The sequence below is a fragment of the Gobio gobio genome, assembly GCF_949357685.1.
Source record: "Gobio gobio genome assembly, chromosome: 10".
Lineage (NCBI taxonomy): Eukaryota > Metazoa > Chordata > Actinopteri > Cypriniformes > Gobionidae > Gobio > Gobio gobio.
Window position 1 is genome coordinate 50,795,705 of NC_137116.1, and position 19,253 is coordinate 50,814,957.

At 37.0% G+C, this 19,253-nt stretch overlaps 1 protein-coding gene across 1 annotated transcript; it reads left to right on the forward strand.

The window, feature by feature from the left end:
* Positions 1-746: 746 nt before the first annotated feature.
* unc45b (unc-45 myosin chaperone B) lies at positions 747-18,646 on the forward strand. The gene is made up of 20 exons (XM_079827583.1): positions 747-1,050; positions 2,446-2,616; positions 5,815-5,851; positions 5,995-6,170; positions 6,256-6,345; positions 6,459-6,626; positions 7,854-8,019; positions 8,116-8,286; positions 10,663-10,834; positions 10,929-11,229; positions 11,343-11,437; positions 12,091-12,232; positions 12,312-12,452; positions 12,627-12,754; positions 13,887-13,953; positions 14,047-14,160; positions 14,371-14,486; positions 15,995-16,112; positions 16,193-16,348; positions 16,472-18,646. Exons 1-20 carry the CDS (start codon positions 1,045-1,047, stop codon positions 16,733-16,735), a joined length of 2,799 nt encoding a protein of 932 aa, XP_079683709.1. The 5' UTR covers positions 747-1,044; the 3' UTR covers positions 16,736-18,646.
* Positions 18,647-19,253: the final 607 nt, after the last annotated feature.

Consider the following 19,253-nt stretch of genomic DNA (forward strand, 5'->3'; position numbering starts at 1 on the left):
TTTATGATTGTGTTGTAGTCAGTGTATTATTTTGCCTGGGAACTTTTTTTAAGTTTAAAACATTTAAGAAAACTGTAACAGTAATACAAAACTGTTTGCAATTCCTAATGTAATCAACTGTGGAAGTATGATGATATACAGTATATTAGGTATTTGTTGTGACCGTAATCACCTTAATTATTAGTAACTAAACACATTTTTTTTTTTTTGTCAGATATACCTTAACCAAGTTTAGTGTTTTGTTCTTCCTTTGAAATATCTAAAAAAATCTAAAATACTTTCCTTATATTTTGTTGGTTTAATCGAACTTGTAGGATCATTAAAAACAAATATCGCATCCAGTCATCACTTTTGGCCAATGCTGTTTAAAGAAAACCTATTTATTAAGGAGTTGTCAGTTCAGTATTACTCAGGACATGTCCTGACCCTATAAATAAATCCCACAATAGAGTCCCTCACCAATGCCACCAGACGGTTGCAGGATGTTTTGTTATGAGCGTAACACCTTCCCCCAGTTCTTTCTACTATCTTGGAGAGTTCTTCCATTCTAGAAAGTACCAGTCAGACCTCCAGCACAGCAGCTGTTGAGAGACACCTCCTCCCTCCCCCTCCCATCAGGCGGCTCTGGACATTTGCTACTGATTTCTCAGCTGTCATACCCTCTCCCTAAATAGACCATATCAGAGACGGGCCATTTCACTGATATAAGGGGTGACCACACATCTGAAAATTAAAATTAATCTACCATAACAGGAATAAATTAACAGCAGGATGAGGAATAGTGAGAAACAATGAAAGATGTAATCTTTGGTTGTGACTGATAATATGCACAATGCATTTGTATCACCAGATGGGGTTGATGAAGACCATGCCACCCCTCACAATGAAATGGATCCATCCATTATCCTGGTATGTGCCCCCCCATGTGCAAGATATATATATATTAAGTGACTATTGGGGGGCGTTATAACTGATAAACCCAAACGACAAGAAACTACACTTTGAACAGACCTTTTCTCTTACGACAAAGCAGAATTGACTTCAATGACGGTATGTAACTATAATGACATGCATGATTGCTTGTTTTTGGATGCATAATCTGTAGTCATAGGAGACAGAATAGGAAATATTTCGGATTTATAGAAGACAGTATTTGCCATTCACTGCGTTCAGTTTTGTGGAGGCAGGATCTCTTATGAGGCCACACTGTTGCCCAAATAAGGCTTGAGGGTCAGACATTTAAAGTCAGAGATAACATGTGCTTGACCACTTGCTTGAGAAAATTGGCACCTAAATGGTAAGTTTGAACATGTTTTGATGTGCAAAATTTAAATGTTACAAGGAATGTGTTTGAATTAAGACACTATAGGCAAAAACATTGTTTTTTCATACACTGGTCAATTTTGAGAATGAGATTTTGGGGTATTTGGCTTTTCATAATGCGTGTTTTCAGAAAAAAACAAAAAAACATTTGCACTTTCTATTGTTTTTCTCATGCACCCGAGCCAGAAATCTCCTCTTCAGTTGCACTTATACACCAAATTTGACAGTTTTACTCCTGTCTATATTCTGAAAGTTTTTACATAGGGCTTTGTTCATATATCATTTGCATGAGTTTAAATTTTTTTTCTTTTTTCTGGCTGTTGACAGTATTTTCCCTGGATCTCTGTAAAAACCTCTGACTCTAATATCTCAACAAATATTCTGAACCTGACTTTATCCAATGTTTAGATATCTGTTCTGGAATTGTATGCAAACTAGTGCATATTTAATTAGATACTGACTCGATTACATATTAAATATAACATTTCAGAAAACTTGTAATACAAACATTTTTGCAATTCCTAATGCAATCAATCAACTGTGGTCATTTTTACCCTCTTCGCCTTGGATGTCTTGCTCTAAATATAAAATATTTTATTAGTTACTAAACAACATAATGGATGTAGACGTTGCAATATTTTTTGTATAATTAAATTTTTTATATATATATATTAATATGGTAACACTTTTTAGGGTCCAATTCTCACTGTTAACTAGTTGCTTATTAGCATGCATATTACTAGGATATTGGCTGTTTATTAGTACTTATAAAGCATATTAATGCCTTATTCTGCATGACTATATTCTATATCCCTTAATCCTTCCCAATACCTGAACTTAACAACTACCTTACTGACTATTAATAAGCAGAAGTTTATTGACGCATAAGTCATAGTTGGTTAATAGTGAGAATTGGACCCTGAACTAAAGTTTGACCAATAATATTAATACTTGCATATTTTTTAAAAGACAAATGCTGCTATTTTTAATGTTGTGTGTATATTGTCTGAATGCTCAATGAAATACATTTTAAATGTAGCACTTACATGCATTTGACTGTATACAGAAAAAGGTTGCGTGTGAACAATATGCAACCTTTTCAATTGTCACATTCTCTGATAGATGGGTGAAATTGGAGATCCAGTCCAGTTAAAGGACGAGGGTAACAAGTACTTCCAGGCTGGAGAAATCGACAAAGCCATTGAGAGTTACACTAAAGCCATAAAGGCCTGCAAAGACAATAAAACGCTAGCGGTCATCTACAGGAACAGATCAGCCTGTTTCCTGAAAAAGGTAAAGAGTCTATACACTGTACACAATATGAACCTAGTGTGTTCAATTCCTCCTAGGAAGTTCGTATTTCCAAGTTGGGAAGTTTACTATGTCAGGTGCGTTCAAGACACTTTCGATGGAACATGATGGTGCTGTACCTTCTCTTAAAGGGATAGTTCACCCAAAAATTTTATTTCTTTCATCAATTACTCACCCTCATGTCGTTCCAAACCCTTAAGACTTTCGTTCATCTTCAGAACACAAATGAAGATCTTTTTGATGAAATCTGAGAGCGTTCTGTCCCTCCATTTGCAACTACGCAACTTTGACAGTTCATAAAGAGATCTTAAAACTAATCCATATGAATTGAGCGGTTATTTAGTCCAAATTTTCTGAAGAGACTCGATTGCTTTATATGATGAGCAGATTGAATTTAGGCTTTTATTCACCTACACTCTAAAAAAAAAGGCTCGTAATCATAGGGGAACCTTTTTTAGTGCTATATAGCACCAATTTTGGTGCTTCAGTGGTTCTTCAGCTCTGAAGAACCGCTGAAGAACCACTGAAGCACCAAAATTGGTGCTATATAGCACTAAAAAAGGTTCCCCTATGATTACGAGCCAAGAACCATTTTTGGTGCAATATAGAACCTTTTTTTTTTTAGAGTGTATAAACAACCAATGAGGTTCATTATTGTGTTACGCATCATGTTTGAGCTTCATCAAGAACCAATGAGGTTCATTCTGGTGTTACGCATCACGTTTGAGCTTCATCAAGAACCAATGAGGTTCATTATTGTGTTACGCATCACATTTGAGCTTCATCAAGAACCAATGAGGTTCATTCTCGTGTTACGCAGCACGTTTGATCTTCCTCAAGAACCAATGAGGTTCATTCTCGTGTTACACAGCACGTTTGAGCTTCATCAAGAACCAATGAGGTTCATTATTGTGTTACGCATCACATTTGAGCTTCATCAAGAACCAATGAGGTTCATTCTCGTGTTACGCAGCACGTTTGATCTTCCTCAAGAACCAATGAGGTTCATTCTCGTGTTACACAGCACGTTTGAGCTTCATCAAGAACCAATGAGGTTCATTATTGTGTTACGCATCACATTTGAGCTTCATCAAGAACCAATGAGGTTCATTCTCGTGTTACGCAGCATGTTTGATCTTCCTCAAGAACCAATGAGGTTCATTCTCGTGTTACACAGCACGTTTGAGCTTCTGCAAGAACCAATGAGGTTCATTCTTGTGTTACACAGCACGTTTGAGCTTCCTCAAGAACCAATGAGGTTCATTTTCGTGTTACGCAGCACGTTTGAGCTTCATCAAGAACCAATGAGCTTCATTCTTGTGTTACACAGCACGTTTGAGCTTCCTCAAGAACCAATGAGGTTCATTCTCGTGTTATGCAGCACGTTTGAGCTTCCTCAAGAACCAATGAGGTTCATTCTCGTGTTATGCAGCACGTTTGAGCTTCATCAAGAACCAATGAGGTTCATTTTCGTGTTACGCATCACGTTTGAGCTTCATCAAGAACCAATGAGGTTCATTATTGTGTTACGCAGCACGTTTGAGCTTCATCAAGAACCAATGAGGTTCATTATTGTGTTACGCATCACATTTGAGCTTCATCAAGAACCAATGAGGTTCATTCTCGTGTTACGCAGCACGTTTGATCTTCCTCAAGAACCAATGAGGTTCATTCTCGTGTTACACAGCACGTTTGAGCTTCCTCAAGAACCAATGAGGTTCATTCTCGTGTTACACAGCACGTTTGAGCTTCTGCAAGAACCAATGAGGTTCATTATTGTGTTACACAGCACGTTTGAGCTTCATCAAGAACCAATGAGGTTCATTATTGTGTTACGCATCACATTTGAGCTTCATCAAGAACCAATGAGGTTCATTCTCGTGTTACGCAGCACGTTTGATCTTCCTCAAGAACCAATGAGGTTCATTCTCGTGTTACACAGCACGTTTGAGCTTCTGCAAGAACCAATGAGGTTCATTCTTTTGTTACACAGCACGTTTGAGCTTCCTCAAGAACCAATGAAGTTCATTTTCGTGTTACGCAGCACGTTTGAGCTTCCTCAAGAACCAATGAGGTTCATTCTCGTGTTATGCAGCACGTTTGATCTTCCTCAAGAACCAATGAGGTTCATTCTCGTGTTACACAGCACGTTTGAGCTTCATCAAGAACCAATGAGCTTCATTCTTGTGTTACACAGCACGTTTGAGCTTCCTCAAGAACCAATGAGGTTCATTCTCGTGTTATGCAGCACGTTTGAGCTTCCTCAAGAACCAATGAGGTTCATTCTCGTGTTATGCAGCACGTTTTAGCTTCATCAAGAACCAATGAGGGTTATTCTCGTGTTATGCAGCACGTTTGAGCTTCCTCAAGAACCAATGAGGTTCATTCTCGTGTTACGCAGCACGTTTGAGCTTCTGCAAGAACCAATGAGGTTCATTCTCGTGTTACGCAGCACGTTTGAGCTTCTGCAAGAACCAATGAGGTTCATTCTCGTGTTACGCAGCACGTTTGAGCTTCCTCAAGAACCAATGAGGTTCATTCTCGTGTTACGCAGCACGTTTGAGCTTCTGCAAGAACCAATGAGGTTCATTCTCGTGTTACACAGCACGTTTGAGCTTCCTCAAGAACCAATGAGGTTCATTCTCGTGTTACACAGCACGTTTGAGCTTCTGCAAGAACCAATGAGGTTTGTTCTCACGCTTCAAGCATGTTCAGTTGAGCTTCTGTTTGTATTCGCTGATCAGTGTTTATATGTGGATAAAAGACTAAATTAAATCTGTTCATCATATAAAGCGATCGAGTCTCTTCAGAAGATTTGAACTAAACCGCTCAATTCATATGGATTAGTTTTACGATCTCTTTTTGAAACATCAAAGGAGGGACAGAACGCTCTCAGATTTTGTGAAAAATATCTTTATTTGTGTTCCAAAGAAGAACGAAAGTCTTATGGGTTTGGAATGACATGAGGGTGAGTAATTAATGATATAATTTTCATTTTTGGTTGAACTATCCCTTTAAATAACTACATAAAAAAGATCAGGGCTCAAATAAAAACCCAAACTTCCCACTGGTATTTACGACTTTTTGGTGGTATTCAACTCATAAATACGATTTCCGAAATGACTTGAATGCGCCATCACATTTTTCTGCATGAATTTCATTCGATGTCTTGTTTTCCAGGAAAATTACAACCATGCAGCATCAGATGCCAGTAAAGGTATGATTTGCCAATTCATAATTTTTTTTTAAGTTTCAGCTCTGATTTTCAAGTATACCATCTTTATACCATAAAACATGTTTCTCATGCTCCATTAAAACATGACTAATGAATGCTGATCTGTTTCTTTTATACAATTGCAGCAATCGATGTGGATGCTGCGGACATCAAGGCTCTGTACAGAAGATGCCAAGCGCTCGAGAAGCTTGGCAAACTGGACATGGCCTTTAAGGACGTTCAGAGATGTGCAACCATAGAGCCTAAAAACAAGACCTTCCTCGAGACCCTCAGAAGACTCGGAGCTGAGATCCAACAGAAGGTGGGGATCGTTCCTGTCAAAATGCTTTTGAGTTCACGTTATGCACATCTGAGTTTCTAAAGAGGATATTTGATTTTACCCACAGCTGAAAACGAGCTTCTCAACAGACTCCAGAGTGCAGAACATGTTTGACATCCTATTTTCAGATGAATCAGATAAGGAAAAGAGAGAAAAGGTTTGAATAGTTTCCTAGAACTCTGTTCTCTTTTAGCTTAGAGCAGTAAAGCAAAACTAAATGATCACATATTTCTCAGTTAAACTGAACAACATGTTTGTTGGGTCCGCTAGGCTGCCAACAACTTGATTGTCCTGGCCAGAGAGGACGCGGGAGCAGAGAGAATTTTCCAGAACAACGGTGTGCCTTTACTTGTGCAGCTGATTGACACAGGAAACCCTGAGATGATTCTGGCAGCCATCCGGACCCTGTCAGGAATGTGCACAGGCCACAGAGCAAGGGTAAGGAACAGACAAATAATCTTTTTCTTTTCTTTTCTTTTTTAGTTTTTTATACATCCCCTTACATGAGGGGATGTTTTAAGATAATTTATGCTGAATTCATTTGTTTTATTTTTATGTTGTGCGCATAATAATAATACATTTTATTTATAATGCGCTTTTCTTAAACCCAAAGCGCTACAGTAAAAGTAGAACAGAAGCAACAAAAGCAATACAACAATTCATTACAGAAAAACAGTCTTAAATAAATGTGTCTTAATCAACTTTTTAAAATGACCCAACGTTGGTGCATTTCTGATGGGCAGAGGAAGCACATTCCATAGCTTGGGGGCATGTCCGCAAGTCCATCATAGACACAGTAGAGTGTCCCATTTGTCAATTTACCTGCAAAAACTACTGTAAAATGTGTTTGTTCTATTGTATTTATTGCTATTGCTCATAATTTGATTATTTGTTCTTACTTTATTGCTGAATGTTTATGAATCGTTTTTTGCTGTTGTATGAAAATTGGGAGATTTTTGTAAGGTTGCATCTGTAAAACACAGTGAAAACAATAACTATTTTCATTCATTTTATTTATAAAATTTTTTGTGATGGGGCCATATCATTTTTTTGTAGGGAAAGTAAAAAATTTGAACCGCTTTCCTGACTAGGTCAGTAAAAATCCTTAGCATTGAGCCCTGACATATTAATTTACTTTGTTATATATATTTATAAATTTTTTTCTTGATTTTATTTTCCCTGGGGAAAAAATGACAGACTAAAATGTTTTTGCAAGGTTATATGTATAGGTTAATAAGTTTATAAAAAAAAATCAAACAATAGTCTGGATCTATATGCAGATAAAAAGGTGTTTAATAGCTCCAATCATATGAAATATCCATAACTTGACCATGAAACACATGACATGAAGTTTAAGCTCAAGGCCTCAATCCGTAACCACTTAAAAGACACACTTACCAACAAACAATAACCCACATGAACAGAAAGAACTAAATACCATGACAAGAACTACAAAAGAACATGGAAGGCCAATTACAAAATAAAAGACAAGGCAAAGTAGAGAATCCTGACAATATATATACAGTATATATATTTTTTATTATTATTATTTTTGTTTATTTATTTAATGGGGTGTATTAAAGGCAACATCAGCCCTCTTGGTACAATTTTCTGTGTTTGTGGCCGTTTATTTATAAATGTTTTGTGTTAATAATGTGTTAAAAGGCAACTGCCATCATCCACATGGTGGGAATTAGCAAAGTGTGCAGCATCATGGCTGTGGACAATGAGGAGATTGCTCTGGCAACCGCAAACATGTTCCAGTGTATCAATGACTCCCTCGCTGGAGGAGACAAGAGAAATTACGGCAAAGAAGAGGCCCTCGTACTCGGTAAGGAGAGGACAGCTGAGCAAATGAGCATTCACAGCAGCATTACTGAAGATTGTGATCATTTGAACCAATTTGCTTTTGTCCGATGACTGGCAGACTCCAGTAGGGACTTGAAGGATATCCTGCTTGCCTTGTTGGAGATGATCGCTAGCAAGAAGGTGTCTGGACACGGGAGAGACCAGGCCCTGAACCTCCTGACCAGGAATGTGCCAAGAAAAGACAAAAAAGACACCGATCACTCCAAGTGCCTTTTCACCATTGACCACGGTACGTTTCATCAGTATAGTATAGTGGTTCTCAATCTCGAACTAGGGGCCCTCAGCAAGCTTAAACATCGAGTCCCCGGTTTCACAGATGAGGCTTAAGCCTAGTCCCAGACTAAAATGCATGTTTGAGCTGTTTTAACTGAAAGCAACTTGCACTGACATATCTTAAGATATATGTGCCATTGTTTTGTCTCAAGATTCACACTATTTTCTTAGGCTACTATTTTATAAAAGTTACTTAAATTCCCTAATTGAACTAATCCTGGCTTAATCTAAACCCTGTCTGTGAAACCGGGCCTAAGTTTCTCATTTTAATTAACCCCCTCAACACCTGTTTTTTGTTGTTGTTTTGTTTAGGATAGTTTTTTTTTGGTCTAGTTTAGTTTAGTCCAATTTGCACTATTATTAAGAACTATAAACTAACTATTAAAGGGTTAGTTCACCCAAAAATGAAAATTCTGTAATTAATTACTTACCCTCATGTCATACGACACCCGTAAGACCATCTTCGGAACACAAATGAAGATATTTTAGTTAAAATCCGATGGCTCAGAAAGGCCTCCATTGGCACAATGTTCTTTACACTCTCAAGACCCATAAAAGGTACTAAAGACGTCATTACGAAGTCCATCTGCACAAAAAAAAACGAAATAACGATTTATATGGTGAAAACCGATTTCAAAACACGGCCTCATGAAGCTTCGAAGCGTTATGAATCAGTGAGTCGAATCATGATTCGAATTCCGTGTCAAACCGCCAAACTGCTGAAATCACGTGACTTTGGTGATCCAAACCGCTGAATCAACTCGCTGATTCATAACACTTCGAAGCTTCATGATGCCGTGTTTTGAAATCGGTCATCACTATATAAGTCGTTATTTAGGTTTTCTTTGCACACAAAAACTATTCTTGTCGCTTCATAAAGTTATTGTAGAACCTGCACTGTAGTGAGATGGACTTTGTAACGACGTCTTTAGTACCTTTTTTGGGTTATGAGAGTGTACAGTGCATTGTGCCAATGGACGGCTTTCTGAGCCATCGGATTTCAACTAAAATATCTTAATTTGAGTTCTGAAGATGAACGGAGGTCTTACGGGTGTCCAACGACATGAGGGTAAGTAATTAATGACAGAATTTTCATTTTTGTGTGAACTAACCCTTTAAGTACGTCTTTTCCCTCAATAAACTCCTAATTACTGCTTATTAATAGTTAGTAGTTGTTAAATTCAGGTAATGGGCAAGAGATGTGGAATATGGTCATGCAGAATTAGGCATTAATATGTGCTTTATAAGTACTAATAAACAGCCAATATCTTAGTAATATGCATGCTAATAACTAACCAACTAGTTAATAACGAGAATTGGACCCTAAACTAGTGTTACCTTTTTTATTTTTTATTTTAAGAACCAGGGCCCTCGTTGATCAACAGTGCGTAGAAAAGGTTCTAGATTTCGTCCTACGAGTGAAATTTAGAATGTGCCAAAGTACAAGAAAATCTGTATTTATCAAACGTGCACAGTTCTTATGCTCATGAGTAAGCAATAATTGTTGATAAATCCCACATGTGCGTAATTACCATGCTCATTCACGTTCACGGTCATTAGCATTCGGAAGCCTCCAATGAACCATATATGGTGACAACACATCCCTTTAAAAATCATGTTATTGTGTTTATTCCTCACCACAATTATGGCAAAGAAGAGCTTCACAAACACAGAATGAGTCACGAAATGACGTTTAACAACAACAAATTTGCATCACAAATGATTTGCACATTAACAGAATGAAACACTTGTCTATTTACATCATTAAATTTGTTGGTTGATGGTGCTTTTCTGGCGATGTGGGTGCAGTATATGGCTCCAATTATCTTTGGGAATCTGGTGATAGCTTGAAAGCCCCATTTTATTTCGGCTTGTTGAGGATTTCGATAAGGGAACTGGATGTAGGTTGGGTCCAAGGAAATAATAGCATCCAACATTTGTCACAGCTGTCTTTTATAGGGTTTTACACCAATTATGCATTGTGTTTAAAATTACAATATATATATTTAATGTTTTATAATTAAAGGAAATACAGGACATATGTGGATTGCTTAATGCATACTGTGACACTCTTAAATGCTTTTTTATGTGTAGTATCGCTATTCTACCACTAAATTATTTGCGTAAGCATGCTCAGATGTGTGCTTATATTTACACACATTTCTACGTATAAGTACAAGTTTAACTACGCACTGTTGATAAATAAGGCCCCTGGATTTCAACTGTCTTGAAAAACCTGGATACATGAGGAAGCCTGTAAATTTATCAAATCTTTTAAAAAAAGACTGAAATTACATGTTTTAATGTTTTTTTTTCATGGTCTCGAAAACAGGCCTGAAGAAGATTCTGAAGGTCTGCGGTCAGGTTCCAGATCTTCCTGATCAGTTGCCGCTGACAGAAAACACACAGCTGATTGCCAGCGTTCTCCTCGACAAGCTCTACGATGACTTGCGCTGTGACCCTGAGCGAGATAACTTTAGAGATATCTGTGATGAGTACATTAAGTAAGTTCCACTTTTGCCACAAAATTAATACATAGAACTCATAGATCGCACATAGAATTATGCTATACTTAATGTCACTGGTTTTCATCAACAGGAGCAAGTTTGACCCTAACGACATGGACAAAAACATCCATGCCATCAATGCTTTGTCAGGCATTCTGCAGGGGCCTTTCGACGTGGGTAATGTCCTTGCGGGTCGTCAGGGCATTATGGAGATGATGGTGGCTCTTTGTGGATCTGAGCGTGAAGTGGACCAGTTGGTAGCAGTCGAGGCCCTCATTCACGCATCCACCAAAACCAGCAAAGCTTCCTTCTTTATCAGCAATGGAGTATCTCTGCTGAAGGAAATGTACAAGAAAACTAAGAATGAGAAGATCAAGATCAGAGCCCTTGTGGTACGCAAAATGGCATGCTTTAATGCTTTTCGAACTGGGTTTGCTGCAGTGTGATTAAATGAGAGCAGTTGATATATTTTGTAACATAATATATCCAACTTCTTTTTTCTCAGGGTCTGTGTAAACTGGGATCAGCTGGAGGAGATGATTACAGCATGAGACAATTTGCAGAGGGTTCCACTGAGAAACTGGCCAAGCAGTGCAGAAAGTGAGAACGCTATATTGAAAGGACTTTTGAAATTACATTTTCCTTTATCTTTTAATATAGTAGTTTAACACACTGCCGTACAAAATGTTAGGGTCAGGAAGATGTTTTTGGAAAAAAAAAAAAACACTTTTATTTAGCGAGGATGCATTCAATTAATCAAAAGTGACAGTAAAGAAATATGTATAATGTCACAAAAGATTTCTATTTGAAATAAAGGCTGCTCTTTTGAACTTTCTATTCTGAAAGAAAAAAAAACATGTATCACGGTTTCCACACAAATATTAAGCAGCACAATTGTTTTCAAGATTGATAATAATAATAAATGTTTCTTGAGCAGCAAATAAGCATATTAGAATGATTTCTGAAGGATCATGTGACACTGAAGGCTGGAGTAATGATCGCCTTGGTGATCATAAGAGACTTCTATCAAAAACATTTAAAAATGTGTATTGTAACTTACAAATACAAAACTTCCTCCCCAGTCCAAAAAACACTGAAGCTAAGATAGAAAACACTTCATTTCTGATTTCAGAAACTCATTAAATACATTAACATATGGCCACCCTCAATTACATTGTCAACGATGCCTATTCATGCAGATGTTATGGGGTCAAACTGCGTTTCAACTAGATTTGTTTTGTTTGTTTTTCCAGGTGGCTCTGCAACCCTACACTTGATGTGCGCACCAGGAAATGGGCCATTGAAGGTTTGGCTTATCTTACCAATGATGCTGATGTAAAAGATGACTTTGTTGAGGATGAAGCAGCCATGAGGGCCATGTTTGAACTCTGCCAGGTATGTAAAAGACCTAATAAACCTAATAGAGTTTCACATGTAAATGTGCAAATCTACAATATACATTTTTCTCTCATAGTCAAAAGATAAGACCATCCTATATGCTGTCGCCTGCACCCTGGTCAACTGCACCAACAGCTATGACAAGAAAGACATCCTCCCGGAGTTGGTGCAGCTGGCCAAGTTCTCCAAACAACACGTCCCTGAGCAGCACCCGAAGGTAACATAGAGTCCTGTGAAGGGGCAAATGAATCTTTAAAAGTACAAATGTTCCATTTAGTTTCTTAATAAATACTGCATGTTTAATAATGTTGTCAAAAATGTTAGTACATGCTGTCACTGCCTGGAAGTCGAGTTGAAATATACATTTGAATGCATTTGGCTTGTGCTTTAGGATAAGAAGGACTTCATTGAAAGGCGAGTGAAGAAGCTATTGAAAGCTGGAGTCACATCAGCTCTCGCTGTCATGGTCAAAGCAGATAATTCCATCCTGACTGATCAAACCAAAGAGATGCTTTCAAGGTAAGACTCAAGAAAAAGTTTTGATCCAAAAATGGGTAAAAGGACTTCACTGAAAAGTGAGTGAAGTTGAGCTGAAGTCAGGAGCTATTGAAACCTTATCAGTCTGTTCTGAGCAGGGGAAAAGCAACTGTTAAATGCAACTATATAATCTGACAGAAATATTACACAATTCTATCTGTCTGTCTGTACATCTGGACTAGGGCTGTGTATTGCCAAGAATCTGGCGATACGATACGTATCATGATATTGCGATATTGTAAGAGAGGCAATACATTGCAATATTTCTTTTTTGTTTTTTAGAGAAAACTAATTTAAAAGAATAAAGAACAACCATATGCATAAAACCTGACAAGTAACTGTTTTATTTAATTAATAGAGTATCATTTATATCACTAAATCACTATTTTGTGCAATCTAAGTAAAGGGAAACAGTAAAGTGACTGCAGGATTCTTTATGTGTATATGTTTTAAAGGTTCACAGTATAGCAGTTTTTAATTTCTAAACTATTTAACAACAGAAAATGCATAGTCCTGATAACTGAACATGACTGAAGGACTGTTTGTTTTATATTTAATACTGTAAAGCTCTTGTCGCTTTAAAGCAATCTGTTGTATAAAGTGCTATTTAAAGTACTGAACTGCAGAGCTGGTGCATCCATATCCACACGCTTTATTTTGTTACTGAGAGGAAAACATGCTGAACATATTCTATCGAAACTTATTCAGCGTGGATGAGGTTGGGATGTTAAGCGAGCTCTCAGATTCAATGCGTTTCCCTAGTATTGGATTTTAACATGGCCTATTTTGCAAACAAAATGACTCGAAAATTGTCGATTTCCTTAGTGGCTTCCTTATAGCTGAAGCCAAAATGAGTCCACACTTCAGCTCTGTATACCGCGGGAGAATCTGTGGTTTGAATCAAACACAAAGCCACTAATCTTGGATGTAAATATATAAATATCAATACAGTGTTTTTGAGAATCGCCAAACATAATATTGCGATATTCACGTGTATCGATATTTTCTTACACCCCTAATCTGGACCCTGAAAACAAAAACAAAAAAATGGCCTGATTATGTGTTGTCTTTTATGCAGCTGAAGTTAATACACTTACTATTTTTGTCCACCCAGAGTGTTTCTTGCATTGGCGAATGATATTAAAGATCGTGGCACAATTGTAGCTCATGGTGGAGGAAAGGTAAAAGACCACAGAGCAAATACAAACCCATAGATACTTCAGTGAATGTCACACTTCAGTGAAATAAAAACTATTCACTACTATGTGCGACAGGCTTTGATCCCATTAGCCCTGGAGGGAACCGACAAAGGAAAAGTAAATGCCAGCCATGCTCTGGCTAAGATCGCTGCCGTCTCCAATCCTGAAATCGCCTTCCCAGGCGAGAGGGTAAGATAACCTTTTACATCTGTACTGTGAAAACCAATTGGCAAAATAGATCGTCAGGAACGCTTAAAGGGTCGTGAAACCTTAAAATACACTTTTGCATTCCATGTTATTGAAAACTGATATTACATTTTATGTTAGCATGAAAAAATCTAAAAAATCTACATATAATTGGATACCTAATTTTCCATGTTTCTACTCTTTCCATAACAGATATATGAAGTTGTGCGACCACTGGTTTCCTTGCTAAGCACAGAACGAGATGGTATGGAAAACTTTGAAGCTCTGCTGGGTCTTACAAATCTTGCTGCCTTAAACGACAAACTTCGGTGAGTGTCAAACATTTTTGTTAGGGACCAACCATCAAGTATTAAATGCAAAAAAATCAAGAAAGGCACGATTTAGAATCAGCAAAACAAAAACAAAATGCAGTATAACAAAGACCAAAATAACAAGACATCAGATCAAAAGGTACAAAAGAACGGTAGCTGAACACTAACAAGACTTCACAGACAGGAAGTGGCTTCCTAGAAATTCTGTGAGGGTTCCCTCTGGTGGGCTGATGGAGGAACTGCAGGTTTCTAAGGACTGCAAAAATGGGGTGCTTCTCATTTCTTATTGGTGCATCCTTTTTTCCTTTCCCTCCTTAACTCGCGTCTCAGCTCCACCCCCTTAGGATGCAAGCGAAGGATTCACCTGTGTATCCTTGCTCAAGGCTCTTCAGGAAGCTCCCTCGCTCCTCATTCCTCAGATAGATAGATAGATAGATAGATAGATAGATAGATAGATAGATAGATAGATAGATAGATAGATAGACAGACAGACAGACAGACAGACAGACAGACAGACAGACAGACAGACAGACAGACATACAGACAAACAGATAGATAGATAGATAGATAGATAGATAGATAGACAGACAGACAGACAGACAGACAGACAGACAGACAGACAGATAGATAGATAGATAGATAGATAGATAGATAGATAGATAGATAGATAGATAGATAGATAGATAGATAGATAGATAGATAGATAGATAGATAGATAGATAGATAGATAGATAGATAGATAGATAGATAGATAGATAGATAGATAGATAGACAAATAGACAGACAGACAGACAGACAGACAGACAGACATACAGACAGACATATAGACAGACAGACAGACATACAGATAGATAGATAGGCAGACATACATACAGACAGACAGACATATAGACAGGCAGACAAATAGATAGACATACATATATACATACATACATACATACATACATACATACATACAGACAGACAGACAGACAGACAGACAGATAGAAAGATAGATAGATAGATAGATAGATAGATAGATAGATAGATAGATAGATAGATAGATAGATAGATAGATAGATAGATAGATAGATAGATAGATAGATAGATAGATAGATGATAGACAGACAGACAGACAGACAGACAGACAGACAGACAGACAGACAGACAGACAGACAGATAGATAGATAGATAGATAGATAGATAGATAGATAGATAGATAGATAGATAGATAGATAGATAGATAGATAGATAGATAGATAGATAGATAGATAGATAGATAGATAGATAGATAGATAGATAGATAGATAGATAGATAGATAGACAGACAGACACAGAAGATAGATAGACAGACAGACAGACAGACAGACAGACAGACAGACAGAACAGAACAGAACAGAACAGAAATCAAGGGCCATGCTCACACCATAGGGAACATTTTCATTTACAAAGAACCAAATCCTTAAAGCTAAACTTTGGAACTATCCTGGAACTGCAAATCTAATTATGTATCTCTCTTTCCACAGAGTGAAAATCCTAAAAGAAAAAGCACTCCCAGAGATCGAAAACTACATGTTTGAGGAACATGATCAAATCAGACAAGCCGCCACAGAGTGCATGTGCAATCTGGTTTCCTGCAAGGAGGTATAAAATTACTACCGTGAACACATTCTGCTTATTGTGAGTTTGGATGTAAATATTGACCAGATTCATTGATTTGACAGGTTCAAGACAGATTCCTGCAAGATGGCAATGATAAACTCAAGCTTCTTATCCTGCTGTGTAGTGAAGATGATGAGCAGCTTCAGAGGGCGTCTGCTGGCGCGCTGGCTATGCTCACTGCCGCACAGAAGAAACTTGCGGTTAAGATGACTAAAGTGGTATGTATCAATAGCCTTCACGTGCCACTGTGATTTATCACTATTTTGTAGTGGTACAGTGTTGGTATCAGATGCTCATACCAAAGACGATTGACTTTACTATTATTTTTTTATCCTCTACAGACTGAGCAGTGGCTTGAGATCATGCAGAGATTGTGTATTCATGACAACCCTGAGATTCAGCACAGAGGTCTTGTGACAGTCTATAACATGCTGGATGCTGATGATGAGCTAGCCAAGAAGCTCATTGAAAGTGAATTGTTGGAAATCCTGACATATGTGGCAAAACTGGAGGACAACCCCAAGAAGCAGGATGCTATTAACGCAGCTCGGGCCTGCCTGTCTAGAGCCATGGATCATGGACTCGTAAAGCCGTTTTCACAATAAACAGAAAACCCATTCATTGTGACGTGTCATTAGACGGATAGAGAATGGTCTGCTTTCTGGGAAAGTGGAAAGACTGCAAACCATTTGCAATGTTTTCTTTTTAAAATTTCTAATGCATAGTTCGTTTTGAGATGATATGTTTGTGTGGCTGTTTGAGCAGTGGTCTTGCATTTGGTATTTATTAAACATGCTCGTTTCATATTCCATGTATTTGCACTGGTGAAGTTTTGATTAAAAAAATATTTTTTTTTGAGAACAAATGACTTGAATGTATTTTGTTCACATTATCAGAATTACTCTTTCATGTATACAAGTATACATTTTATAACCATACACACGTGTATTACGGGGACATTCCATAGACTTAATGATTTTTTATACTATTCTATCTAACCCCTACCCATCACAGAAAACTTATGAAAAACCCTTATGCTGTTACTTCTAATACAATTTTCAAGTTGAACTGGATTAAACATTATATTAAGCATAAAGATAAGCTATGGTATATAATAGAAAAAGTTGGCAGTATAGAGTTCCTTTTAAAATATGACTTTGAGGTTAGCAAACTCCCCATCCAGTTATCCAATTTTCATAGCCAGGCTCTTTTATGTTGGCTTTTTATATACAAACATAACTTTTCCCCCCACAAACAGTTAATATGGAATAATAAAATTGTTAAATATAAGAACAAATCAATCTTCTATGACAACTGGGTTAAAAATGATATTCTAATGGTCTCACAATTAATAAACGAAGAGGGCTATTTACATATACTGAATATTTATTATTGGTATTCCAATATCTCCACGATAATATAGTATTGTATTTGATGCAATACCAGCAGGTTTTTTGAGACTTTTGCAAGGCATTAGTGAACCTCAGAAAAATTAAATGTTTAAAAAACAGGTCTTGTTGAATGGTATTGATATTAAAGATAGCAACTGCAATAATAAATTTTCAGGCGTTTGATTCATTGCCCTGCAGCATTTCGAAATAAATACTTTTGTGAATGACCATTTTGAGAATATTAATTGGGGATTGATTTGGACTTATAATAACAAATACTGTGTTAATAATAAAGTTAATGAAATATACTTTAAAATTATACATACAGTTTATCCAACAAACCAGTTTTTAAAAAGATGTAAAAATTGCACAATGAATGTTGCACATTTTGTAAAACGGATACTGAAACTATTTTGCATCTTTTTTTTGAATGTATGTATGTTAAATTCTTTTGGATTGATATAGAATATTTATTTAATATGCTAAGTGGAACCAAAATTAACATAGAGAAAAGAGAAGCTATTTTTATTACGACAAAAAGGATATAGAAAAGAGTCATGTTTTTATATTAAATCTTATAATATTACTCTGGAACTTCTACATAAACAAATGTAAATGGTCTGACAGGATTCCCAACATCACCCATTTCAAGGCTGACATGAAGATTTATTTTAAAACTCTCAAAGGACTTTCAAACCACGAAGCAATAAGAACTATGGACATTTACAAAGAATTAAACTCCTCTTCTTTAATTTGAATACACACACTGTGAAAAAAATTCAGGTCTCCCATTGAAAATTTTCTAGTGAGCGTGAGCGATCACATCTACATTTTTCCTTTGGCCAAATTGAATTTCTGTGAATTGATGCAATTTAATTCAATTAAAATTCAAGAAATTCAATTTGGGCAATTTTAGATGTGATCGCTCACTAGAAAATTTTCAATTGGAGACCTGATTTTTTTTTTTTTACAGTGCATGTATACCCTTTTTGTCATTTTTTTAAATTATATTATGTTTTTTTATTATGTTATGTTTTTGTTATGTTTCATGATATTATGGACATTTTCAAAAAATTATATATGAAACATTTGTATCTTTCTGAAATGTTAAATTTATATCTTTGGAAAAAAAAAGAAAAGAAAAAAAAATCCCTTATGCATTACACCTGTAGTGGCTTTTCCCGACCAAAGGTTGGCAGACAAAGCTGGACAAATACATTGAACATTTTGTCCAGAACTCAGTGTCTTTTCATGCGCAAGGCAGGAGTTCAGGAATGCAGAAAACCGAATAGCGCCACCTAGAGGCCGGAAGAGCTTATTTTGTTTTCTCAGAGCAAGGACTGTTGTTTTTTTTGTTTCAAGTTACTCGCGTCTAACGTTACTCGTGATCGGTATACAAACATATACACCTTTCTTTTAATTGTTAAATCGAAATTCAGAGATAAATCCGCGTATAACTAGCGACGAACGTCGTCGTTTCACTCTACACTGTGACTACTAGCGACGCCAAACGGAACTGCACGGTGGACGCAAGATGGATGCAAACTTTTGACTTTCTGTTTCTATTTCGTTTCGTTTTTACTCGCGCGAGCTACGCGCTTCTTCATCGCCGCGTTCCTCGCGATGAGAGCGCGGGCTGTCGAGTGAATTATAATCCCAGTCTGAAAAATTCGGTTAAAAACAGGCCTTCAGACCAATTCGCTGGCAGCCTGTCGTTTTCACAGCCCAACCT

Coding starts and splice junctions, on each gene's coding strand:
- unc45b (XM_079827583.1), top strand. Junction 12,233..12,311: donor CCATGTTTGAACTCTGCCAG/GTATGTAAAAGA, acceptor TTTCTCTCATAG/TCAAAAGATAAGACCATCCT. Junction 14,487..15,994: donor GCCTTAAACGACAAACTTCG/GTGAGTGTCAAA, acceptor CTCTTTCCACAG/AGTGAAAATCCTAAAAGAAA.